General features: G+C 42.4%; 2 protein-coding genes across 16 annotated transcripts in view; one reads left to right on the top strand and one right to left on the bottom strand.

Moving 5' to 3' along the window:
* Positions 1–18,212, top strand: part of RCBTB1 (RCC1 and BTB domain containing protein 1) — a 54,476-nt gene extending 36,264 nt beyond the window's left edge. For 12 of the 13 annotated variants that reach the window (XM_055426127.2, XM_055426131.2, XM_055426134.2 and 9 more), the window contains 4 exons: positions 3,373–3,499; positions 6,476–6,714; positions 8,832–8,962; positions 15,960–18,212. In XM_055426127.2, the coding sequence (XP_055282102.2) occupies positions 3,373–3,499; positions 6,476–6,714; positions 8,832–8,962; positions 15,960–16,100 (638 nt within the window). In that variant the 3' untranslated portion in view covers positions 16,101–18,212. The remainder of the gene's footprint in view (positions 1–3,372; positions 3,500–6,475; positions 6,715–8,831; positions 8,963–15,959) is intronic. The other variant, XM_055426137.2, reaches the window with a different exon arrangement.
* Positions 18,213–25,770: 7,558 nt separating this feature from the next.
* The window catches only part of SETDB2 (SET domain bifurcated histone lysine methyltransferase 2), an 83,694-nt gene continuing 82,324 nt past the window's right edge, over positions 25,771–27,140 (bottom strand). Inside the window, exon 22 of one of the 3 annotated variants that reach the window (XM_088842743.1) lies at positions 25,771–26,593. In XM_088842743.1, the coding sequence (XP_088698869.1) occupies positions 26,454–26,593 (140 nt within the window). In that variant the 3' untranslated portion in view covers positions 25,771–26,453. The remainder of the gene's footprint in view (positions 26,594–27,140) is intronic. The other 2 variants (XM_088842741.1, XM_088842742.1) reach the window with 2 other exon arrangements.

Consider the following 27,140-nt stretch of genomic DNA (forward strand, 5'->3'; position numbering starts at 1 on the left):
TCTAATGGTTTTCCCTACTTTCTTCAATTTAAGTCTGAATTTGGCAATAAGGAGTTCATGATCTGAGCCACAGTCAGCTTCTGGTCTTGTTTTTGCTGACTATATAGAGCTTCTCCATCTTTGGCTGCAAAGAATATAATCAATCTGATTTCAGTGTTGACCATCTGGTGATGTCCATGTGTAGAGTCTTCTCTTGTGTTGTTGGAAGAGGTTGTTTGCTATGACCAGTGCATTTTCTTGGCAAAACTCTATTAGCCTTTGCCCTGCTTCATTCCGTGCTCCAAGGCCAAATTTGCCCTTTCCTCCAGGTGTTTCTTGACTTCCTACTTCTGCATTTCAGTCCCCTGTAATGAAAAGGACATCTTTTTGAGGTGTTAGTTCTAAAAGGTCTGTTGGTCTTCATAGAACCGGTTAGCTTCAGTTTCTTCAGCGTTACTGGTTGGGGCATAGGTTTGGATCACCGTGATATTGAATGGTTTTCCTTGGAAACGAACAGAGATCATTCTGTCATTTTTGCGATTGCATCCAAGTACTTGCATTTTGGACTCTTTTGTTGACCAGGATGGCTACTCCATTTCTTCTTAAGGGATTCCTGCCCACAGTAGTAGATATAATGGTCACCTGAGTTAAATTCACCCATTCCAGTCCATCTTAGTTCGCGAATTCCTAGAATGAAACCTAGGATTTCATCACTCTTGATGAAAGTGAAAGAGGAGAGAGAAAAAGTTGGCTTAAAGCTTAACATTCAGAAAACTAAGATGGCATCTGGTCCCATCACTTCATGGCAAATAGATGAGGAAACAGTGGACACAGTGGCTGATTTTATTTTAGGGGGCTCCAAAATCACTGCAGATGGTGATTGCAGCCATAAAATTAAAAGACACTCCTTGGAAGGGAAGTTATGACCAACCCAGATAGCGTATTAAAAAGCAGACATTACTTTGTCAACAAAGGTCCATCTAGTCAAGGCTCTGGTTTTTCCAGTAGTCATATATGGATGTGAGAGTTGGACTGTGAAGAAAGCTGAGTGCCGAAGAATTGATGCTTTTGTACTGTGGTGCTCGAGAAGACTCTTGAGAGTCCCTTGGACTGCAAGGAGATCCAACCAGTCCATCCTAAAGGAGATCAATCCTGGGTGTTCATTGGAAGGACTGATGCTGAGGCTGCAACTCCAATACTTTGGCCACCTGATGTGAAGAGTTGACTCATTGGAAAAGACCTTAATACTGGGAGGAGTTGGGGGCAGGAGGAGAAGGGGACGACAAAGGATGAGATGGCTGGATGGCATCACCGACTCGATGCACATGAGTTTGGGTGAACTCCAGGAGTTGGTGATGGACAGGGAGGCCTGGCGTACTGCGATTCATGGGGTTGCAAAGAGTCGGACACGACTGAGCAACTGAACTGAACCTGGACCTGTTTATGAAAGGCTTCCCTCAGGTTCTTACATCTTAAAATCCTCATCTTGAAAAGACATTCCTTTCAGACCAAATGTCCTACCATTTTCTACTATTAAGTTTGGAAACAGTACAGTCACTAAGTATATCTCCCAGGTGACCCCTTTTCCTGTCCACCCTGTAAACTTCAGAAGTGTTTGTTTCCTCGCAGTTTCTGATCTCAGCAGAGTGCTGGGAAGAAAATCAGAGGATGAATGGGTACCTCTGAAGAACAATTTCTTCTCTGGAGGGTGGTACTATGCTTGTTGCTAGAAACCAAGGTGGTCCAGCCCTTACAACCAGATGCAGGAGTTGAGGCACTGAAAAGGATCGTGTTTTGGGTGGGGAGGGTGGGTAACAATCTAGACTCTTGGACTCTTTGCCCATCTTAGTTATTTCCCATCTTTTCATTCACTGGGGATTCAGATTACAGGGTCAGGTTTTTGAGAGAATATCTACCTTTCCTCCACAGCCAAAGAGCTCTGCATCGTCAGGGTCGGAGGGGAGGCTGTAGGTTAGAGTAAGAGGGCTTAGGCATTTCCTTAGGAGAGTCTGATAATAAAGCTCATGGAAAGCTCGTTGTTAGGTTTCAGCCTAGCTTTTAGCAGTTGTCCCTCTGTAAGAGTTGCCCTGGTGACTGCAGCTGCTGCGAGTCTTGGGGGAAGTCCTCATGTTGGGGGACTTGGAAATGGGTCTTCTGCGTCAATAGTGCCTTCATTCAGCAGTGCTGGTGAGGGTCTCTGGAATTTTTGCGTTTCCCTGTTAGCCACCTTCTTCTTCTCCTTTGTTCACACGTGTAAAGCACAAGACAGCGTTGCACGGGTTTGTGCGCACGCCTTTGCTTTCCTTCACCACAACTCAGTTCTCCTTACATTGAAGAATTATGTCCGTGCACCTTTTTATCAGGCGGTGTGACCACGGTTTTGTAAAGCTACTCCTCTTAAGTACACATTCCTACTAAGTAAATTTGCTCTGCTTTTAGATAGTGTGTAAGGATTATGATTGTGCTGCATTAATTTTTAAGGTTAAGAAGGATGTTTGAATGCCAGATAGGGAAAAGGGTCACCCTGGGAAAGAACACCACTCTAGAGTGACCACTCAAGTAAGGAGTGTGTATCTTAGGACTCCTTGAATTGAATTTACCTACCCTTTGAAACTACCCCAAAAGCAGAGCAAAGGTGTCCAAAGTGCTTCAGTGGAGGAAAACTGATCAATTCTCAGCCTTAGATGAACACTGATCAAACTTTCTAGAGAAGAGTTTATGTAAAATGACGATCTATAACTTTTTCTTTTCAAGAAGTTTTTTTTTGGATGTGGACCATGTTTTTAAAGTCTTGATTGAATTTGTTACACAGAATTTCAGTTTTATATTTTGGTTTTTTTGGATTTTAGCTTCCTGACTAGGGATCAGACCCACACCCCCTGAGTTAGAAGGTGAAGTCTTAACTACTGGACTGCCAGGGAAGTCCCCAGAATACACATTTTTAATGTCGGCTTAGCATGGAAGACCAGTTTTTGGCCTTTCCAAATATACATTTTTTTAAAATTAGTTTATTTTTTTATTGAAGGGTAATTGCTTTACAGAATCCAAATATACACTTTTTTTCTTATAGTTTATACACTTGGCGACATTTAGGTATCACCAGCTGCTGAGAATCACCTTCTCATCTTGGGGACATCAAAAACTATCTCCTGTGTCTATAGTACCTTCATTCAGTGCTGACAAGGGTCCCTGGAATTTTTTGTCTCCCTGTTAGCCCGTGAAATTTAATTTAATTTCTGTGACATTGATTTTAATACTGGAAAGTTGATTTGTCGAGTAAGGTGTGAACTTTTCTGAGAAAAATCTAATGGAATTTATCCATCGTGCTAATCACTATCTTTGTGAAGTCTTTCAAAGCTTGAGCACCTGTATTAATGTGCTTGCTTCCTTCAGAGCATGAAGACTTTCTAACAGTTGCCGAGTCACTGAAGAAAGAATTTGACAGTCCAGAAACTGCCGATCTGAAGTTTCGAATTGATGGGAAATACATCCATGTCCACAAAGCTGTTTTGAAAATCAGGTATTTTCTCATGAGTTTAGAGTCATCGGTACTCTTTTGCAGTCTCCATTTCTTTGTTATTCCACACAGTGGAAACTAATAAGAACTAATCTTGGGAGTGGAGTGAAACAGCACACTTAATAGTCTTGCAGGTATTATCAGTCCACTCATTATTGAAATGTTTTTCGTGTGTGTGTGTGTGTGTGTGTGTGTGTGTGTGTACTAGTCAGCCATCAAAAAGAATGAAATTCTGACATTTGCAACAACATGGATGGACTTAGAGGGTATTATGCTGAGTGAAATCAGTTAGAGAAAAAGACAGATACTGTATGTTTTCACTTACACGTGGAACCTAAAAATTAAAACAAACTAGTGAATATAACAGAAAAGAAACAGACTCACAAGCATAGAGAACAAACTAGAGGTGACAGGCGGGGCGAGGGAAGGGGCTGACGCAACAGCGTGAGGGGACCAAGAGCTGCAAACGATCATGTTTATCATGAACAAGCTGTTAGGACACACTGGACCACAACACAGCCAGGAGTTTACAATAACCATAAATGGACTATAAGCTATAACAATGTTGAATCAATATGTTGTGTATCTAAAACTAATATTATAAATCAACTGTACCTGAATAAAAAAGCCAGGACTCCATCTTAGACCTGCTGAAGGAAGATTTCCCCTGGTCTAGATGCTGCTGTAACTTCAGCTTGCCTCCCTGATGTTACACTCATGTGCCTTTTAGAAAAAACATACTGTGGGAGTATTTTTCTGTATTGTTTGTTAAATGAAGTAGCCCGTACATAATTATTTCCATCAAAAAAATTGTGTATAGGTTTAAGAAAATACAAAGTCCTATCAATGAAAAGTGTATATGTCTTCTTTTAATTAAAACCCAGAGAAGGCAGTGGCACCCCACTCCAGTACTCTTGCCTGGAAACTCCCATGGATGGAGGAGCCTGGTAGGCTGCAGTCCATGGGGTCGCTAAGAGTCAGACATGACTGAGCGGCTTCACTTTCACTTTTTACTTTCATGCATTGGGGAAGGAAATGGCAACCCACTCCAGTGTTCTTGCCTGGAGAATTCCAGGGACAGAGGAGCCTGGTGGGTTGCTGTCTATGGGGTCGCACAGAGTCAGACACAAGTGAAGTGATTTAGCAGCAGCAGCAATTAAAACTTCATTTTCCACAAGCAGAAAACTTAGGAATAATGGACTTTCTGGTCCTGAGAGACTTCTAATTCCCAGTTGAAGAAATATTCTCTAAATATGGTGCATGGCAGGAGTTCTTTGTATAAATGTGAGCGAACTTTGTATTTATTAATAACTGGATGATTGCTCACTGAGGCTGCCATTTGAGAGAGAGGCACATAAAATCTGACCATTGAGAGTTAAACTGGCCATTTATGAGTCTTTTTTCAAAATTTAGTTTAATATCTATTGACAAAATAACATGTTTTTAGGGAACTAAAATGCTATGTCATTTATTACTTTAAGGGAGTAAGTGTCTACACCAGAGTAGTAATTGAAAGGGTGAAGGGGGATTATTTCTGTCCAAAGACCTGTGGTCAGCCCATGGGTCCCTTTCCTGCACAGTGTTCTGACCAAGTCCGTCTATTAACCCTTGCCGGGGAGCCTGTTTGGCTGCCGTCTATGGGGTCGCACAGAGTCGGACATGACTGAAGTGACTTAGCAGCAGCAGCAGAGAACTGAAACTTTTTCCCTCCCAGATGAGGTAATTTCCTTTGTAAGTGGAGCCATTCTTTCAGTATTCTGAATGGATATTGAAAATATTTTTGTGATTTTCTACTATAACTCATTTTAAAAAGGATTTGAAAGATTGTGTTTTTTTTTTAAATTATAAAGTATGTTATACTTTAAGAAAATCAAATATTCAGAAATCAGTTCCTCATTTAGGTGTATCTTACATGTAAATACAGTACAAAAAGACCTGTTTAGTTTTTCTTCAAATATGTGACTATCCTAGTAAGTGTGCTTTACAAATAAATTGGTAACAGGCTTGGGAGGAGAAGGGGAGCAGATGAAAGAAAAGGAACAGAGTTGGGATGGTGGCTGTTTTGAGGATGAGTCAGAAAAGAAGGAAAGTTGTCGTGTATGGTGATGGAATAAAAATCCTTTTGAACATAGTCCCGTTAACTTTTAAAACCATTTTAAGAACTGTGGTGTTGGAGAAGCCTCTTGAGAGTCCCTTGGACTGCAAGGAGATCCAACCAGTCCATTTTAAAGGAGATCAATCCTGGGTGTTCATTGGAAGGACTGATGCTAAAGCTGAAACTGCAATACTTTGGCCACCTCATGCGATGAGCTGACTCACTGGAAAAGACTCTGATGCTGGGAAAGGTTGGGGGCGGGAGGAGACGGGGACGACAGAGAATGAGATGGCTGGATGGCATCACCGACTCTGTGGACATGAGTTTGAGTGTACTCCGGGAGTTGGTGATGGACAGGGAGGCCTGGCGTGCTGTGATTCATGGGGTCGCGGAGAGTCGGACACGCCTGAGCGACTGAACTGAACTGAACTGATTACAAGAATGCTGATTACAAGAATGTGCTGATGACATACAAAAATTGAATCATTTGAGTGATATTAATATATATCAAAAGTTTAAACAGTCACTTTTGAATTTCTTTTCAATTTCATTGTTTGAAATGCCCTTCTGTATAACATCTTTTAAATAAAACAGGTAAGCAGAAACCTTAATCTGAGTGAGGTCTGTCAGATGCACAGTGGTACTTGTTGAAGCGCTGGTTACTTTGAGGTTATGTATAATTCTTACTGTTTAATAGGCAGTACCTTAAAGAATGAAAGTGAGTGTGCATAAAAGGTGAATATAGAAACCCTTGCATGTGGAATATATCTCGGTTCTTGTATGTGGAATGAATGTTCTACTCAAATAGAGTAAACATACCTATCATACTTGTTTATCCCTGCTTCCATCAACTTAAGTAGGTAAGTTTTGCTGTTCTGTTTCAGGTGTGAGCACTTTCGATCCATGTTCCAGTCTTACTGGAATGAGGACATGAAGGAGGTGATAGAAATAGACCAGTTCTCCTACCCTGTATACCGTGCCTTTCTCCAGTACCTCTACACAGACACAGTGGATCTGCCACCTGAGGACGCCATAGGTACCAGCCATGTTGGGAGTGGCCAAGACACAGGGCCAGAAATATGTCTGCTCATACCCTTACTGGGCTCACCTTGTGACTCAGCTGGTAAAGAATCAGCCTGCAATGCAGGAGACCTGGGTTCAATCCCTGGGTTGGGAAGATCCTGTGGAGAAGGGAAAGGCTACCCACTTGGGTATTCTGGCCTGGAGAATTTCATGGACTGTATAGTCCACGGGGTCGCAAAGAGCTGGACCCAACTGAGCGACTTTCCCATACTCTTATAGTTCAGTTAGTTGCTCAGTCGTGTCTGACTCTGTGACTCCATGGACTGCAGCACAGCAGGCCTCCCTGTCCATCACCAACTCCCGGAGTTTACTCAAACTCATGTCCATTGAGCCGGTGATGCCATCAAACCATCTCATCCTCTGTCTTCCCCTTCTCCCACCTTCAATTTTTCCCAGCATCAGCTTCTTCTCCAATGAGTCAGTTCTTTGCGTCAGGTGGCCAAAGTATTGGAGCTTCAGATTCAGCGTCAGTCCTTCCAGTGAATATTCAGGACTGATTTCCTTTAGGATGGACTGCTTGGATCTCCTTGCAGTCCAAGGGACTCTCAAGAGTCCCCTCCAACACCACAGTTCAAAAGCATCAGTTCTTTGGTGCCCAGCTTTCTTTATAGTCCAACTCTTACATCCATACATGACTCCTGGAAGAGCCATAGCTTTGACTAGATGGACCTTTGTTGACAAAGGAATGTCTCTGCTTTTTAATATGTTGTCTAGGTTGATCAGGACCTAGGTTGTCTAGGACTGCAAGGAGGATCCAACCAGTCCATTCTAAAGGAGATCAATCCTGGGTGTTCATTGGAAGGACTGATGCTGAAGCTGAAATTTCAATACTTTGGCCACCTCATGCGACAAGTTGACTCACTGGAAAAGACTCTGATGCTGGGAGAGATTGGGGGCGGGAGGAGAAGGGGACGACAGAGAATAAGATGGCTGGATGGCATCACCGACTCGATGGACATGAGTTTATGTGAACTCTGGGAGTTGGTGATGGACAGGGAGGCCTGGCATGCTGTGATTCATGGGGTCGCAAAGAGTTGGACACAACTGAGCGACTGAACTGAACTGAACTAGGTTGATCATAACTTTTCTTCCAAGGAGCAAATGTCTTTAAATTTCATGGCTGCAGTCACCATCTGCAGTGATTTTGGAGCACCCAAAAATAAAGTCTGTCACTGTTTCCATTGTTTTCCCATCTGTTTGCCATGAAGTGATAGGACCAGATGCCATGATCTTAGTTTTCTGGTAGTATTGAAAGGTAAGAGGTTTCAGATTTATTGGTTTTTAACGTGGTTTTTAAGAATGATTTAAAGTAAATGCCTTTAGAAATAGTATTGAATTTGCGTGAGAGATAAACTTCCAGTTTGGGGTTGGTAGATGCAAACTATTACATACAGGATGGATAAACAACATCCTACTGTATAGCACAGGGAACCATATTTGATGTCCTGGGATAAATCATAATGGAAAAGAATGTAAAAGAGAATACGTTGTTCAGTTGCCAAGTCATTTCAGACTGTTTACAACCCCATGGAGTGCAGCATGCCAAGCTTCCCTGTCCCTCACAGGGAATATGCATTTATTTCATGATATGCTCGTGGAGATGGTGAAGGACAGGGAAGCTAGGCATGCTGCAGTCCATGAGGTCGTGCAGAGTCAGACACAACTGAGCAACTGAACAGCAGCATGATAGAATATAAGTGTATAACGGAGTCGCTTTGCTGTACAGCAGAAATTAAGACAACATTATAAATCAACTATACTTCAATTTAAAAAAATTTAGAAAGTATATATAGATATCACAGTTAATAATTATGGACACAGTTATTTCTGACTGTGATCTTATTTTACTGTTTTAATCTTGAAGTAGAAGTTGCAAATGAATTAAGGATATCATTTTGGAAACCCAGGAGAATTTGATTTTTTCCTCTTCCTTTGTACTATAGAAGAAATCGTATAAAGGGAGTATAGGAGAGGTGTGTTTGGGAGGTGGGGAAGGGACAAACTTAGAGCATTTATTTAGTAAGATTCAGAGTACTGTTCCCTAAGAAGCTCCTGCTGACTTATCTGTATAACTCTTCACCAAAATGAAATATTTATGTTTATAGATGATTGGAAACTATTACAAGCTCCACTAAACATCCCATACTTTACTTTCAGGTCTTCTGGACTTGGCGACGTCCTACTGTGAAAACAGGCTGAAGAAACTTTGTCAGCATATCATCAAGCGAGGAATCACCGTGGAGAACGCCTTCTCACTGTTCTCCGCCGCGGTCAGATACGACGCAGAGGTAACGTCAGCCAGCGCGCAGACACACACAGCGCCGTAACTCCCCGTGGGCGCCTTTCCCCTTTTTTTCTCATGGGACAAGGAACACGATGAGTGACTTCCCTTTTGTTTAGGGAATCATTGAACAAACTGACCCCTAAACAAATGAAATCTGGCTTACTTTATTCTCTGTTCACAGTTTCAAAAATTGTTGCTTCTCCTGTTTCTACCTAAGATAGGAAACTGGAGTCCCAGCAGCTCCACTGCAGGTTGGAATATAAAGAGCCACATCTGATGGGACTAGCAGACGGCATATGATACTTTCAAATATTTCTCCAGTCGAGCTTACTGTATTTTTTCTCAGGACCTGCTGTGCTTCTGCCCTATCTTTGCCATGTCATAAGCCAGGGCTGCCCTGTGATTTATGCCTGTGTTTGCTCTGAAGTTCTGTCATCATATAATGGTCACTCACGGTTACTCATGGATGAAGAGCCTGCTCTAGACTCCTTTTTGTTCTGTTGCTTTTTATACTGGATTGATTCATGGATCTCTACAGAGTCCCTGAGTGAAAGGGCTATTGGGAGCCTGAAGTTCTTTGTTTATATGCATTTTCTGAAAGTGAAGAGCCATGGTACCATCAGAATGTAAGCGCGCTCTGAGCAGGAACTGTATCCTGTTCATCTGTGTGCCTTGTGCCCAGCACATGGGTGACCAGCGTTTGTTGAACTGAGTGAAGGTGGTACCATGGGAAGGATGCATTAAGGCTAATTAGGGAACTGAAGGCTGATATGGTTGGTTTTATGTCTTCTTGGAGAATAAAAGTCAAAGAGCAATAGCTTTGGCATTTGAGGTGTCTAGCTAAGGTTTGCGGAGAAGGAAATGGCAACCCACTCCAGTGTTCTTGCCTGGAGAATCCCAGGGATGGGGGAGCCTGGGGGGCTGCCATCTATGGGGTCGCACAGAGTTGGATATGACTGAAGCGACTTAGCAGCACCAGCAGCTAAGGTTTGCACCCAAGGTTTGCACCCAAAATGACACAGTTAGTTTTTCATTTTATCATCATTTGACCAGGGAGATCACCTGGTGTCAGAGAATTTCCCAGACTCATGCAAAGATCTGCAGCTGCGGCCTTGGAGATGTGTTGGAGGACAGACTGCATCTTTGCCGTATTTGGGGATCAAAATGGACCATTATGTCTTGGATTTTCAAAATGCGTCCTATTTTTATTTCAGATTATATTATGATTATAAATATTTGATAAGGACCTGATTTTCTCTGGCCTTTTCAACAGATGGGATGATAATCAAAGTAAATCATTTCTAATAGGAAATGGATGTCTAGTCTTTTCCTACCCTTTGTTTGTCATCATGAACATCTCTATTAGTAATGCTGTTTCTTCAGATTTTATTTCCTCCCAGTGATACAATTTTAAATTGGTCCATGACTTTTCACTTCATTTGGCAATTGACTTTGAACTTCCTGTGTCTCTCCATACTCCTCCTCACTGCTGATGAGGTCTGTGTTCTTGGGATAAAGATCTTGCTGACCAAAACCAGTCAGGACCACCTGTGCTGTGTTAAGTTGCTTCAGTCGTGTCCATCTCTTTGCTATCCTATGGACTGTAGCCCCAGGCTCCTCTGTCCATGGGATTCTCCAGGCAAGAATACTGGAGTGGGTTGCCATGCCCTCCTCCGGGGATCTTCCCCACCCAAGGATCAAACCCGCGCATCTTTTGCCTAACCTGCATTGGCAGGCAGGTTCTTTACCACTAGTGCCACCTGGGAGCCAGGACCACTGGGGCAGCAACTCGACTCTAGTTGCTAGAAAGTTCTTTCTGACCTTCAGCTAAAATCTGCCCCAGAAAGTTTACGGAAGATGCCTTATATGTACCCAGGCCAGGTTATTTCCTTCGCTAGTTTTCCCTTTTCTGATATCAAGTACGTTAAAAACTGTCCCTTGTTTGAGACCAAAACGTGCTTCACCAGAGTCTGTCCCAGTGCGGGCATATAGTTGGCACTCAGAAATACATGCTGAGTTAAATGAATGAATGAATGTGTTTGAAACATGTCACCATAAAGTTGTACTTTTAAAAAAATTGTTAAACAATAACTCATAAGCCTGTAACTTTTATGTATTCAATGTAGAGAAATTAGAAAATAGAAGGCAAAAAGCCTTCTTTTTAGGTTGTATTATTTTTTATTCTGTTGGGAGTTATATAATTGACTAATGTACCTTTATGTTTTATTTCCTTAATACTGTAGAATGTAGAAAGTAAATAAACCTTTAGAATATAAAAATAAAGCCCACTTACTATATCTGTTAGTTGATGGGAAGCTGCTGCTAAGGCAGATTGGAAATTAGCTGCAAAATCTGTTATTTTCAGTGATTCAGCTTAGGGACCCTACATGACTTTTCTTTCATTCTGTGAAAATGCTGGGAGGGTGGAGACTCCCTACCTCTCATATTTCTTCTTTTTTCTGTAAAAATTACTGTGATTCCTCCATGCTTCCTTTTGACAAGAGAATTTTGAAGCAAATGTGCATACATTAAAAGAACAAAAATGTATTGACTCAATAGTTGTGAAGATTTTTGAAAGTAAGCTAATTGTTTAGAACCCTTATAGATGCATTGTCAGACTTTCTGCAAGTTTTTAAAAAGTAAAGAAGGACTTAGAGAAAGAGGACTTAAATATTCCTATAGAACAAACCTGAATAAGTGTTGATATAAGGGGAGAAAATGTGAATAAAACATTGTTTCATGATAGTTGTGATAATGTTATAGGGATAAACATTTTGAAATGCTTCTATTTATACTGTTTCTTTTCAGGAAATTTTTGTTTTCTGTGTCTCGTTGAACATTAGAAGAAACAGTTGGGGAGTTTTTTTTGTTTGTTTAATCAGATTAGAGAACTTTCCAGAAAATGCTACTTTCTGAGCAACTATGTCTTAAAATTTTGCTTTTGGTTGGTAGAAATAAATATGAGCCAAGAATCTAATTACAGAACTGATTTTGGGATATGATTTTTTTAAAACTTAGTGCTAATGCCAGATGGTCAGCATTTACTTCTTTTCTTAGAAGGTTAATTAAACATTTTTTGTGATCAGCAGACCACAGAATATTTTTTGAGTGTATATTCAGTCACTCAGTCATGTCTGACTCTTTGTGACCTCATGGACTGCATCTTGCCAGCCTTCCCTGTCCTTCACTATCTCAGAGTTTGCTCAGACTCGTGTCCATTGAGTTGGTGATGCCATCCAACCATCTCATCCTCTGTCGTCCCCCTCCCCTCCTGCCCTCAGTCTTTCCCAGCATCAGGGTCTTCTCCAATGAGTTGACTCTTTGCATCAGGTGCCCAAAGTATTGGAGCTTCAGCATCAGTCCTTCCAGTGAATATTCAGAGTTGATTTTCTTTAGGATTGACTGTTTTGATCTCTTTGCAGTCCAAGAGACTCTCAAGAGTCTTCTCCAACACCCCAGTTCTAAAGCATCAATTCTTCGGCCCTTGGCCTTCTTTATGGTCCAGCTCTCACATCCATACATGACTACTGGAAAAACCGTAGCTTTTGACTCCTTTGTCAGTAAAGTGATGTCTCTGCTTTTTAAAAATTTTTTCCAATATGTGAGACACTGAAATACTTTCTAAAAAAGAAAATCAAAACCCACTTTGATATGGAATGTTTTTGTGCTTGATGTACAGTTGATCCTTGAACAGTGCAGGGGTTAAAGGTGTATAATTTATAGTCAGCCCTCCATATCCCTGCAACCAGTCAACCTCGGATCCCATAGTGCAGTTAGTATGTGCTGTTGAAAAATATCACCCTGGCCGAGTAGTCCTTCTGCAAAATGTCTTAGCACTCGTGTATTTTGGCCTTGGGCTTTTAAGACTGGAGAAGAGCTCCATTGAAAGCTGCAGCATCATTTTAAAATGTGGATTTTAAGACTATCAATCTTCCGTGTTTTGTTCTTTTGTGGAAAGAAAAACCAAGTTATTTTCAGAGTGTGTACAGTGATTGGAATATGCGATGTTTAAAGATTGAGAATGAATTTATAAATGTAGAATAGCAATATTGTATTTTGATCTTCCTTCCTAATTACAACAAATCTGCTATTTGATCTGCTTTAGAATCACTTTATAATAATTCCACCACAGAATGTCATAAACATGGACTTTGCTTTCTGAAACACCAAGAATATCATATTATGAGATTCCCTGAATTTACACCCTTGCCCACTTTCATATTCCATAGCCTTGAGAAGGCGCTTAGAAAGTTTTTTTATCTCCTCATCCTTCTTAGAATTTTTTTAAGTCCAGCAGTCCTATTATAGTTGACTTATTAGTTGGGTAAGAGTTGCATTTTTTTTCCTAGGTAATTGAAGATCTGATCATTTGCATATTGAGCTGAACAAATCATGTAGGTTCTTATACTATTTAAGAATTCTCAGAAGGGCGTTTTTCTAATTCACATATCAACATCAGCAGCACAGGGGCTCAGGTTGCTGATTGAATTTGCTTGACTGTGCAGCTCTGGTTCATGGAAGTGAACGTGCAGATTTTAATTCCTCTCTTGAAGTGTGTTCAGCGCGTCCTTTTCCGAAGATCTGCCTTAACCACAGTTTAGTTATTCAGACAACTCAGATTTAGATTACTTTCAGTATTATTTAGTTAGCCTTTCAGTGTTTGAAACTATTGAACATTGGTTGACTATGGTTGACCCTTGATCAACATGGGTTTGAACTGCACGGGCCCACTTATACATGGATATTTTTCAGTAGTAAATACTACAGCACTGTTAGCTCCATACTTGGTCGAATCTGCAAATATGGAGGGCCAACTGTAAATTATACTTGGATTAATTATACTTGGGTTGATCCCCCATGTTGTTCAAGGATCAACTGCACTGAGAAATCTCACCAAACTAAAGGGAGGGGAAGACAAAGCAATTTGATTAAACTATTTTCATAGAGTTGTGAACTGACAATTTAGCAGCCCCATTTGTATACCCGGGGCTTCCCTGGTGGCTCGGACGGTAAAGAATGCCTGCAGTGTGGGAGACCCAGGTTTGATCCTTGGGTCGGGAAGATCCCCTGGAGAAGGGATTAGATACCCACTCCAGTATTCTGGCCTGGAGAATTCCATGGACAGAGGAGCCTGGTGGGCTACAGTTCATGGGGTTGCAAAGAGTTAGAAATGACTGAGCAACTGACACTTTTCACTTTGTATACCTGTACTATATAAAAAAGTTCTTAAAAGTTTATACCCCAGGTAATCTGTACAATTAGTAAACTGAATAAACTCACTTTTTCATTATACTACAAAGATCTTTAATTCCAAATTAGCAGATACAGAAGTGGTAGGTTTTTTTTTTTTTTTTGCACTTTTTATTTTGTATGGGGCACAGGGGAGTGGCAGAGGATGATGAGATGGTTAGATAGCATCACTGACTCAGTGGATGTGAATTTGAGCAAACTCGGAGACATATGAAGAACAGGATAGCCTAGCGTGCTAAAGATCCGTATCTGATAGGTGACGTGGTCTGAAGAACTTTTTGTGCTATGACTGGGTCCTTCTTCCTCAGTTATATGTAGATAAACTAGTTACATATTTTTGATAAAATGTGACTTTCATTTTTCTATGGAATATGACTTAGTCCCTCAAGCTATTTACCATTGAGTTATAATACCAGGAGTAGTGCTTTTTCCTGAGTAACAATGTGAGAGAGAATGTTTTATATTGTAGGGCATTCAGCTGTCCATTTAGCTCACCGGGAATCTCTTACTTTAAAAAAACAAAGCAAAGCCATGGATCCAGAGACTGTGCTAACAATGTAAATGCGTTTTCAATTATCTGGGAATAAAACTGGCAGCAGCTGGCTGAGAGACTTCAGATGTGGTTTCTCTCTTCCTGGTTATATGACTGAAGGGGGTGCTTCTTTCAGCAAGGGACAGAGAGACTCGTAGAATGAGGAAGCATTTGTTTGCAGGGGTCTGAAAGGGGCATTTCTGTGTGGGAAGTGGCCCTTCCCCACCCTGCCTGATATTCTCATTTGGTGGGAGCTGGGATGCATGAAGCCAAGACCCTACAGTTTAACTGTTGTCGGGATCCTGGTCTGGTAGAACCCTGAATATTGACCTTCAGTATTGCTGGCCAGGTTACAGAAACTGAGCTGTTAGACTTCACCTTTGTGTACATTCCAGGTTACCTAACTGATTTAATACATGTATGTTGCAACATTTGAAGGAGCAAAGGCCACAGTAGCATTTTGCTGGGGATGAAAGCATGTCTTAGCACAGGCAAAAATAGATCCTTAAACTGTTGGTTTGCCACTTGTGTTTGAGGCTTCTCCTGTGAATGTTGGTAGCTGGTGACTATTTTCTGATTGACTTTCTGAGAAATTAATATGGTGGAAATTATAGTGTATTACTCCTTGTGGCTTTTAAAATGAAGACTTTTATATAGAAGAGCATGAAAGTGATTTTAAGGTATTTGGAATTCTTATTAAAAATTTTTTTAATTGTTTTTTTAGAATTTTTATTTTTAATGTGTCACTTTAGGTTGACATTTCTATTCATCACTTTTCTGTTTCTTAAAGTCTTTTCTTCCCTTGAACCAAATGACCCACACCTCACTGCTTTTCTCTGATGCTTGAATGTAGTAAAACATATGATATGGACTTAAGTTGCTTTCAGCTTTTTAAAACTATGTCTTTGAGTGACTGGATTATGTGATAATTGTAAAGAAACTGCACCCCCCCCTCCACATACCACAACTGTGTGTGTGTTTTGAAGAGTCAGACCTGAGTAAGGGAACCGTTGCTTTTACTGTGTGATGAGAAAATAGTTTGTATTATTTCTGCCTTGTACCTGTGGTCACGTGTTTGCCTAGGTTGAGGTTTCTGGTCTCAAATCTCTTATAGGGGAGGGTGAGAGCTTTGGGGTGAGGGATCTGGAGAGCACTAATTCAATCAAAGTTAATTAAAAAAAGGCCTCTTCTTGTTTTTATTTTTGTTGTGTGTGTCCAGGATTTAGAAGAATTCTGCTTTAAGTTTTGCATCAATCATTTGACAGAAGTCACACAGACTGCAGCATTTTGGCAAATGGATGGCCCTCTGCTAAAGGAATTCATTGCTAAAGCCAGTAAATGTGGAGCCTTTAAGAACTGAAGCCCAAGACTGCTGGGTTTTGTGTGAGTGCTCTGGGGCTGGTGGAGGCATGTCATTTTTGCTCTGTGGGGGATGTAATTCTGCAGGTAAAAAAAAAAAACATCACATGTCTTGCTCACATGGGGATACAGTTCCCTGTGTAGGGATATGTGAAGAGTGCACAGCTCTTCCTGAACCCATTTTAAACTATTTCCAGATGTGTGTATTTTAAATGTGACCTTAACATTTGGCTGGGACGTTGTAAAGGGGTGAAAGTTTTGCTGGTTGGTTGTTTTTTTGTTTTTGTTTGTTTTTGATTAGAGGAACTTCTAAAATTGAAAAGCGGACGTTTGTGGCAACTCTCCTGGCTCATGTATCAGCAGCCCCTTTGATCCCAGGAGTTTGGATAGTGCACGAATTGTGAGAGGCATAGAGGCCCCCCCCCAATCCCCCCGGAATGAAAGGTGCTGACTTGGGACTTGGCTGAAGAGCTGCATTAGTCGCTAGGTTTGTAGCCTCACTTTGAAGGGATAGTTAAGATAGTTCGTTTGAGGTTTTGTTTGTGTTTTTGCATCATTGATGACTTTTTTTAACTTCAAAATGATATTCAATTTAATACAAACCTATTGAAATGATAATTACGTGAAGACGAATTTCTCGGTTAGTCAGGGTTTCTCTTAAGACTTAAGTACATTAAAGAGTAGTAATGTAGAACCATCTATGAAAAATTAATAATGGAAGAAACTTCACTTGGGTGAAGGTGAATATTTTATAAATCAGTCTCCACTTGTATCTAACAGTGTTTTATTAAGGTTAAATTTGAGAACCCAAATTTAAATGCCCCCACCTTTTCCCCAATAAATGCTAATCATGTAAGAGGATAATAGTGATATATTCAACATTCTCTTGCTGCCTAAATCGTGGTTGCTGAGTCATCAGATTTGTTATGTCTGCCTCAAATAAGTAGTTCTTAAACCCGTTTCTTACAGGACTTAACAGTTTGTTTCTATTGGTTTGTATCTGTGCCAAATACCGTCATTCATTTTGCTTATTTGAAATTTCACCAGCTTTCCCATTTGACTTTCGTTTTGGTTGTGTTAGGTATAATATTTAGCACAACTGAACTTTGAAGAAGGATCTAAATTATGGGGCGAGTGGTCTGGTTATGAAATGTGGCTTTGGGAGTAAGAGTGTTCAATGTGTGCCTTTTGAGCTTGCTTCATGTGTGTCTGTTGAACTTGCTTTGAGAACAAGGATTTGTTCTTCTCTCTGGCCAGCAGACTCATTTCTCTCTGTGGAAGCTCCCTTGGTGAACTGTTTCCTGTTTGGAAGGTCTCCCATCTGAATTGAGACTAGATACATTTTCAGACTCAAATGTCTGTTTTTAGCAAAGTTTCTGTGTGTGTGTTGGTGGGGGAGGGCCCAGATGGAAAGTCATTGATGGGGGCAATAAACACAAGCCCAGAAATCCCAGCCCCCTTTTCTTGAATGAGTTACAAGTGATCAAAGCCCAGTGAGTTACTCCATTAGGATTATTACTGCAGCATGATAGAATTTTCTTACTAGGTTGAGAAATGTACATTAATTTGATTATTAGCTATGATGGGTAGTATTTATAACAATCACCATCATAGGCTTATGATCCGGGCAAAACAAGAACTTCAGTGTGTTTACTATTGCTCTTACTTGAAAAAAAAAAACACTTTAACAAAAGCACAAATGAACGTAGTCTATCCATTTCCGTAGATAATTCAACAAATATTTGCCGAGTTCCTAATAGGTGAAGAACCACTTCTCAGATTACTGAGTTATTTGTATGAGTATGTATTCAGTGAAGAGAACAGGAAAAAGTCCTTCAGAAAGTACTTGTGTGTATGTGTTTGTTTGTTTTTTTTAATATGCTCTCTTGTTTTTCTACCTAGTTTTGTTAATCACAGCAGGAGATGAAAACTATTCTTTGAGTTGTTTTCTTCATCTGACGTAATTATGAAATCTGAAGTATTCATATTTCTTAAAATAGCCCTAAAATGTTCTCTTGATCTTACTGGAACAATGTTTGATACTCCAGTTATACAAGTTGTATTTATGCAGTGTTTAGAGTGACATGTTAATAAATAAAGCAGTCTGTTAAAATGGGCATCTAGAGTTATCTTTTCCCTCTCAAGAGTCAATAATATGCAGCCTTAAAAAGGAAAGAAATTCTGACACACGTTGCCACTTGGATGAACTCTGAGGGTGTTACGCTCAGTGAAAGAAGCCAGCCACAAAATGACAAGCCCTGTATGATCCCACTTACATGAGACCCCTTGAGGTAGACGCATCTGCCTCAAGGTGGATGGTTGTTGCCAGGGGCTGGGGGAAGGAGTCCGAGGGGTTATTATGTAACAGGTTCATAGTTTCAGTTTTGTAAGATAAAAAGCGTCCTGTGCACAGATGGTACACAACAACGTGAATGGACCTAATGCTCCTGAACATAACCACGGTTAATACAGTAATGTGTATTTTGCAATGAAAAATTTTAAAGAAAGCAGTACTCTGATTCTTGGATATTAGGCTAAAAGCAGGTACTACCGTAAGCATTTCTCTGGTGGCTCAAAGGGTAAAGCATCTGCCTGCAGTGTAGGAGACCCAGGTTCAATCCCTGGGTCAGGAAGATCCCCTGGAGAAGGAAATGGCAACCCACTCCAGTATTCTTGCCTGGAAAATCCCCATGGACCGAGGAACCTGGTCGGGCTACAGCCCGTGGGGTTGCAAAGAGTTGGACACGACTGAGCGACTTTCACTTCACCATGAGCATGCTGTTTCTCAGCTATCCTCCAACCCCAGAGAATAGGCTCTAGTTTTATTCCTGCTGAAAGACACTACAGTTGAACCATCACAGCAGAAAAATATTAATACATCCGGATCCTTTGGGGGACTAATGAATGAGGGGTGAGACACAGCCCCTGTCTTCAAGGAGTGTGAAAGTTGTTGGGCGAGAGGAGCGAGGTTTAGGAGTAAACACCGTAACAACATTTATAAACGGCGTTTCCTGAGTCATTGAGAAGAAACCCAGTTGGGTTTGTGTGAGAAGCGGTCGTTCTGGAGGCCCCGAGTGTGCAGCACGGGGCACTCACGGTGTCCTTTTAGCTCACTTCCAGAACAGGCGAGTGGCCCGAGCAGCGGCTTAGCGGCGGGCCTAACCGCCTTCCAGGGCTTCACCGTGAGCAAGCTTGTGTCCAGAATGGAGCAGCTGAACCAGGGCTCCTCAGGCAGCAGTGCTGGCGCGGGGAGAGTGCGTGGACACGTGTGGTGTGTGTGTGTGTGATGTGCATGAGTTGTTTCCCACGGTGCCAGGCGCTGTGCCCTGTGCTTCACGAATGTTTTGCTTTTGTTTTCTGGCCTTGCTGAGTCTTCACTACTGTTAGAGGGCTTTCTCGAGTTGCGGCGCGGGAGCTGTTATTCATGGTTACAGTTGCACGGGCTCCTCATCGCGGTGGCGTCTCTGGCTGCAGGGCATGGGCTCCAGGTGTGCAGGCTCATTAGGCGAAACACTGACTTAGTCCGCCCTGTGGAATCTTCCCTGGCCCGAGATCGAACCTGTGTGCCCTGAACTGGCAGGCAGATTCTTACCCGCTGCACTACCAGAGGGAGAAGGCAATGGCAAGCCACTCCAGTACTCTTGCCTAGAAAATCCCATGGACGGAGGAGCCTGGTAGGCTGCAGTCCGTGGGGTCGCTAAGGGTTGGACATGACTGAGCGACTTCACTTTCACTTTTCACTTTCACACATTGGAGAAGGAAATGGCAACCCACTCCAGTGTTCTTGCCTGGAGAATCCCAGGGACGGGGGAGCCTGGTGGGCTGCCGTCTATGGGGTCACACAGAGTCGGACACAACTGAAGTGACTTAGCAGCAGCAGCAGCAGCACTACCAGAGAAGGCCCCTGTGTTTTCTTTTTTGATGCCCATATTTTAGTACCATAAAGTAGGCAGAATCAGGCTCAGATTAATTTTTTCAGCAGTGAGTGACTCTTGTGAAAGTGCAAACCCAGTGTTTTCACTTGTCCAGCATTTGCCACTTGATGGCTGCCTAATTCTTGTTGCTCTGTTGTGCTGAGTTACCACTGTGAATGACCAGTGAAATCTGAAAGTAAAGTGGAGGCCAGAGGGTTTTTTAGAAATAAAGGTCATGACATGAGAACTGTTACTCAGATAAGCTTTGCTATAGGATGTAACATCAGGGAGGCAAGCTGAAGTTACAGCAGCATCTAGACCAGGGGAAATCTTCCTTCAGCGGGTCTAAGATGGAGTCTTGGCTTTTTTATTCAGGTATAGTTGATTTATTAGTTTTAGCTACACAACATATTGATTCAACATTGTTATCGCTTATAGTCCATTTATGGTTATTGTAAACTCCTGGCTGTGTTGTGGTCCAGTGTGTCCTAACAGCTTGTTCATGATAAACATGATCGTTTGCAGCTCTTGGTCCCCTCACGCTGTTGCGTCAGCCCCTTCCCTCGCCCCGCTTGTCACCTCTGGTTTGTTCTCTATGCTTGTGAGTCTGTTTCTTTTCTGTTATATTCACTAGTTTAATATTTAGGTTCCACGTGTAAGTGAAAACATACAGTATCTGTCTTTTTCTCTAACTGATTTTACTCAGCATAATACCCTCCAAGTCCATCCATGTTGTTGCAAATGTCAGAATTTCATTCTTTTTGATGGCTGACTAGTACACACACACACACACACACACACACATATCTTCTTCATCCGTTCATCTGTTGACACACACACACACCCTCCCACACACCCCACACACACACACACCTTCCCACATCTTCTTCATCTGTTGATGGACACTTAGGTTTCTTCCATATCATGGCTATTATAAATAATGCTGCTATGAATATTGGAGGATTGAACCCAGGCCATGGCAGTGAAAGCGCCAAATCCTAACCACTGGATCACCAGGGAACCCCCCTAGTGATGGTCTTTTTGAGGACAGCCATTCCAACAGGTGTGAGGAGATACTTCATGATACTTTTTGCGTCTCCCTGAGGATTTAGCAGTGTTGAGCATCTTTTTCCGTGCCTGTTGGCCATCTATCTCTATGTCCTTTTTAAAGAAATGTCCCTTTTTTTGTCTTCTATTTTTAATCAAGCCGGGGTTTGTTTTTTGATGTTGAATTATATCAGCCGTTTACATGTTTTGGACATTAACCCTTTATCACTCATATCATTTGCAGATACTTTCTCCCATTCAGTAGGCTTTTTGTTCTGTGGATGGTTAATGTGTCATTTAAGATCAGTGTTTCCTTACAGATTTTGTCTGGATCATCTGTCCATTGATGTCATTGGGCTGTTAAAATTCTCCACTATTACTGCATTGCTGCCAGTTTTTCCCTTTATGTCTGTTAATATTTGCTTTATAAATTTAGGTGGTCCCGTGTTTGGTGTCTGTATATTTCAACTGTTATATCTTCTTTGATCCCTTGATTGTTATGTAATGTCCTTCTTTACCTCTTTAACAGTCTTTGCTTTAAAATCTCTTTTGTCTGGTACAGTATTGTTTTCTTTTGATTTCCACTTGCATGGAATGCCTCTCCTTCTTTTAACTTTGTCTACATGTGTCCTTAGACCTGAAGTGACTCTCTTGTAGGAAGCATGTTTTGTGTCCATTCAGCCAGTCTCTCTGTCTTTTGATGAGAGCATATAATCCATTTACATTTGTAATTATTGGTATGTTTGCAGCTATTGCCATTCATTAATTGTTTTGTAGTTCTGTTTGTAGACTGTTTTTGTATTTTTTGTTTGTTTGTTTTTGTATTTATTTTTGTTTTTTTTCCTTCTTTTGTTCTCTTTCCCTTGTGATTTGATGACTATTTTTAGTTTGTTTGAATTCCTTTCTCTGTTACAGTTTTTTTGGTTTGTGGTTACCATGAGGTTTTGGTATAGCAGTCTGTGTATATGTATATGTGATTATTTTAAATAGTCGATCTCTTAATTTCAGATGCATTTTAACAGCCCTACAATTGTACTTTCCTCCCCTCATGATGACTGTTTTTGACATATATTTTAAATCTGTTTGTCTTGTCTATCCCTTAACTTCTTTTTGTAGGCATAAATGATTTTACTCTTACTTTAGTCTTTTCTGGAGGAGGGCATGGCAGCCCACTCCAGTATTCTTGCCTGGAGAATCCCATGGACAGAGGAGCCCAGCGGGCTACAGTCCCTATGATCACAAAGAGTCAGACAGGACTGAGCAACTAACGCTTTTTGTCTCTTGTCCTTCCTACTAACTTTGTTCACGAATGATTTACTGTCTTTGCTGTATCTTTGCCTTTACCAGTGAGTTTTTCCTTTTATAATTTTCATGTTTCTGGTTGTGTGGCCTTTTCTTTTCCTCTAACATTTGTCGTAAAGTCAGTTTGGTGGCATTGAACATTTTTAGCTTTTCCTAGTCTGTGAAACTTTTCATTTTCATCAGATCTGAACGAGAGCCGTGTCAGGTGGGGTATTCTTGGTTGTAGGTTTCGCCCTCTCTCCACTTTAAATGCTGTCATGCTGCTCCCTTCTGGTCTGTGGAGTTTCTGCTGCAAAGTCAGCTGATATCCTTATGGGAGTTTCCTTATAAGTAACTTGTTGCTTTTAATATTCTCTCTTTATCTTCCGTGTTTGCCGTTGTAATTACAGTATGTCTTGGTGTGGTCCTCTTTGGGTTGACCCTGTTTGGGACTCTGCTTCCTGGTCTTGGGAGACTGTTTTCTTTCCCAGGCTAGGGGAGTCTTTGGTGCTGTGTCTTCAGATGTATTCTCGGGCCCTTTCTCTCCTCTCCTGGATTCTCTATAATGTGAACGTTAGTGTGGCTGTTGCTGTCTCAGGGACTCTTCCGCTGCCCTCTTTGTCTTTCCTGTTCAGTGTCAGGGACTCCCACTGCTCTGTCCTGCAGCTCATGGGCCCGTCCATCTGTGTCATTTTAGTCTGCTGCTGATTCCTCCTAGTGTTTTCCATTTCAGTTACTGTATTCTTCATCTGTCTGGTGGTTCTTTATGTTTTCTAGCTTTTTTAAGAACTTCTCATTTCTCACTCTGTTCATTCATTCTTATTCTCAGTTCTTAGTCATCTATAAGATCATGACTTGGAACTCTGCCTCTTCTTAGCTCTAGGATTCAATCTTTCATCTGGGATGAAGTCTTCCTGTGTCACCTCATTTTTTTAGCTTACTGTGTTTATTTCTATGCATTGAGGAGGCTGGTTATGTTTCCTGATTTCGGAGAGGTGGCCTTTGGTAGGAGGTGTCTTCCGTGTCCCAGCAGGGCACCCCTCCCTCTTTGCCAGAGCTGTATGATCTAGGGGTGCCCTGCTGTGTGGGTCTTTCTGCTGTGGCAGGCTGACTGCTGTGGGCAGTCTGGAAGGTGTGGCTGGCCTCTTGGTCTGATGGGTTGCCAGGTCCTGCCTTGTACAGAGGCAGCTGACCACTGGTTGGCAGGTGGATCACAAGGCTGTGGAACCCTGTGAGGCTCGTCCAGGGGCTGGTGCTGGCTCACTGGAACCAGGAATTGGGTCCAGGAGATTCTGGAGCTGGTTCCTGCCCCCTGGCGGCTAAAGCCAGGTCCTGGGGTCCCAGAACTGGTGTCAGACCCCTGGTGGATATGGTCAGTTCCTGACACAGGTGGCTACAGGGTCTGGGGTGTCTTTTTTTATTTTTAAAGCTGTGCTGGGTCTTAGCTGTGGCATCAGGGATCTTAGCTGTGGCATGTGAACTCTTCATTGCACCATGCAGACTCTCCTTCTCTGACCAGGGATTGAATCCAGGCCCCCTGTATTGGGAGTCTTAGCCACTGGACCACCTGGGAAGTCCTGAGTCAGGAGTGTCTTGAAATTGGGTTTATCTCTTGGTGGGCCCAGAACTGGTACTGGCCTGTTGGGGAGTGGGCTGTCGTTGTCCTGAGGTGGGTGAGGCTGGTCCCCAGGCTGGAGCAGGCTCACTGGTTGGGGCTCCGGGGAGTCTGTGGCTGATGTCTGCCCACTGGTGGACAGAGCTGGGTCCCAGGGTGGTCAGGTCTACTGTCTCTGTACTGGGGCCTGGCCCTCTGGCGAGCAGGGCTGTGTCCAGGGGTGGCTCTGGGCTCGGGGGGCTTAAGGCGGCAGGTCTTCTGGGGTGTGGGGCTCTGCCCCCACCCAAGTTGTTCTGCCTGAGGTATACCAGTTGCTGCTGCTGTTTAGTCGCTGTGTCCAACTCTTGCAATTCCATGGAGTTGTAGCCCACCAGGCTCCTCTATCTGTGGAATTCTTGAGGCAAGAATACTAGTATGGGTTGCCATGCCCTCCTCCAGGGAATCCTCTCGACCCAGGATTGAACCCACATCTCCTGCATAGGCAGGTGGATTCTTCACCACTATGCCACCTGGGAAGCCCAAGGTCTCCCACTACTGGTACCTATAGGCTAGTGGCCAGGGGCACAGCTCATCCTGAGGCTAAAGCTAGCAGGAGGATTCCAGAATGGTGTTTGCCACTGGTCTGCCACCAGCGTCCATGTGGAAGAATGAGCTCCCAGAAATGCCGGTCTCTGTGTTCCCAGGTGAGCTCCAGTTGCCTCCCAGCTCTCAGGGAGACGCTTCACGATCAGCAGGTAGGTCTGTCCCAGGCTCTTTTCAAACTACTGCTTGTGCCCTGGAGCATGAGTTTCTCTGGGCACCCTTTAAGAGTGAAGTGTCTGTTTCCCCCTGCTGTGTGGGGCTCCCAAAGGTAAGCCCCACTGACCTTCAAAGCCAAATATTCTGGAGGCTTGTCTTCCTGGCACAGACCCTTCGGTTTGGGGACGCTGATGTGAGGCTCAGACCCATTGTTCCTTGGGGAGAACCTCTCTGTAGTTTTAATTATTCTGCCTTGGGTCACTCACCCCCAAGTGTGGGTCTTGACTGTATTGTGTTTTTGCACCACCACACGTCTGGTTATGGTTCTTTCATCTTTAGCTGTAGCAGACTGTTAGGTACCTTCGGTCTCTCTGATCCATAGCAGTTCTTTGTGTGTGTGCATGCATGTGCACACATGCTCAGTCGGGTCTGACTCTTTGTGACCCCATGGACTGTACCCTCCAGGCTCCTCTGTCCATGGAATTTCCCAGGCAAGAATACTGGAGTGGATTGCCATTTCCTTCTCCAGGGGTTGTTCCCAAGTCCAGGATCGAACCCACATCTCTTGTTTCTCCAGCATTGGCAGGCAGATTCTTTACCACTGTACCATCTGGGAAGCAGGTTGTAATTTTGGTACAGCCTGTGAGACGAGGTGAGCTCAGGAGTCTTTCTACTCTGCCATCTTCCAATCTAAAGTATGTGTGTATATATATATTTGGCTTCTGTAGTTTGTCTTCAGATGATTCGGATGTGTAGCCAAATTTGAAAACCATTGAGATTTTGCCCCCAGTTATTAGTGACTTGGGCTGGGGCTGCCATTACAGCAGGGATGGACATGTTCTTCATTTACATCATACTCTTCAGCAGATATTTTTTGAGTGGATTATGTGCCAGATACCATGTTGGGGACTCAGATCACACTCATGCTGAAATGTATCACTGTTGTGGATCAGACAGTGTGGTAAAAAGGTAGAAATGTGAATGGGAAGTTTTCAGAGGTCAGACGTGAATAGGACGTAACATCTGAACTTGTTAGGTTGAGAGAAACCTCCAAAGAAGCCAGTTTTAAATGTTTATTTTAAAGATGATATTGTACCCATGTGGTGACTGTGAATGAAGAGAAATTTCAAAAGCAGACAGATTTGGTAATGTATAATATTAAAATTTATTATATCAAAGAGGCATTATGGGCTGGAACTAGTCTCAAAAGATAAAAACAGTTTATGCATTTAACGTTTACTGAGCATGCTAGCTGCTGGAAACGTGACAGGGAGAAAAACATAGGAATGTTAGTTTCTGCCCACAGGCTGCTCCTACTCCAGTGCTCTGATGTGCGATACAGTAGCTCACACCGAGAACAGACGTGAGGACAAAGGACGACCTCGGCGAAGACCTCACAGCAGAACGTGCAAAGGCCCTGGGGTGGGAGCACCTGGCGTCCACTTCGCTCACTGGAGTGGGGGCGGGGAGGCCACTCTAAGGGATTTTTAAGAGCCATGGGAAACATGGTCTTAATTTATTCAGGTAGACTCGGAGGAACATTTTACTAGTGGGAGAGAGGTAGAAGTGAGATGACAGTAAGGAGGGGGAGGCAGTAAACAGGCTTCAGATGCCCATCAGCAAGAACAGGTAAGAGCGGGCAAGGACCAGAGACTCCCCAGGGGCCTGGTGCTGAAGGTGTGTGGCTTTCACAGGCCGGTCTCCAGCTTTCACCCTGTTTGCAACTGTGCTTGATTCCTGGCTTAGGAAATGGTCCTTCTTAAGAAGACAGAGAAGAATCTGAAGTGGAACTTGACTGAAGCCCAGAGCACAAGGTTTGTTTCAAGTCCTGGAGTAGCTCAATCTCTTCCTTCAGCTTCCGTCGCTTCTCTTCAGAGTCATGAATTTGATTCTCTATTGCTGTGAGAAGGAAGTTATTTCAGGTTATTCAGTAGTTCTATGCATAACGTACTATTTCTAGCCTCTTTTGAAAGTGCATAGTACACAGCACTGTGCCCAGATGAAAAGGATCCAGTGTCTTGTGAGCTCTCATGCCTTTGCTTCCTCTTCTAGTTCAGGATCGAATTCTAGTATTTATCACACTTAAGGCGCGTTCATAAATCTTTAAAATTTTGTATACAATTAGAAAAGGTAGCTTCTGTATATCTTTGAGGACTTGAAAGCAGCGACTGTATAATCTTCATGCTGCACATTATCCATTTATTGGGAGAGGATGTGGTTAGACTACCGAGGGTAAGGCAAATCTTTCAGACAAATGCATCCTAGTTTTAATGTTACATAAAAGCTTCTGGCTTTATTTAGAAACAGGAGTGCTTTTATTGTGGCAACTTAGAAGCTACTTTAGTTATTAGGCTTTATGAATTTATAATATTACTCAACGGCAATGTCATTTTTTTAAAACCTGAAAATGGAAGAATATTAAAATATATACATACATAATCTTTTC

This window comes from Moschus berezovskii, chromosome 13 (genome assembly GCF_049115385.1).
Source record: "Moschus berezovskii isolate FMDL1 chromosome 13, NW_MosBer_1.0, whole genome shotgun sequence".
NCBI lineage: Eukaryota > Metazoa > Chordata > Mammalia > Artiodactyla > Moschidae > Moschus > Moschus berezovskii.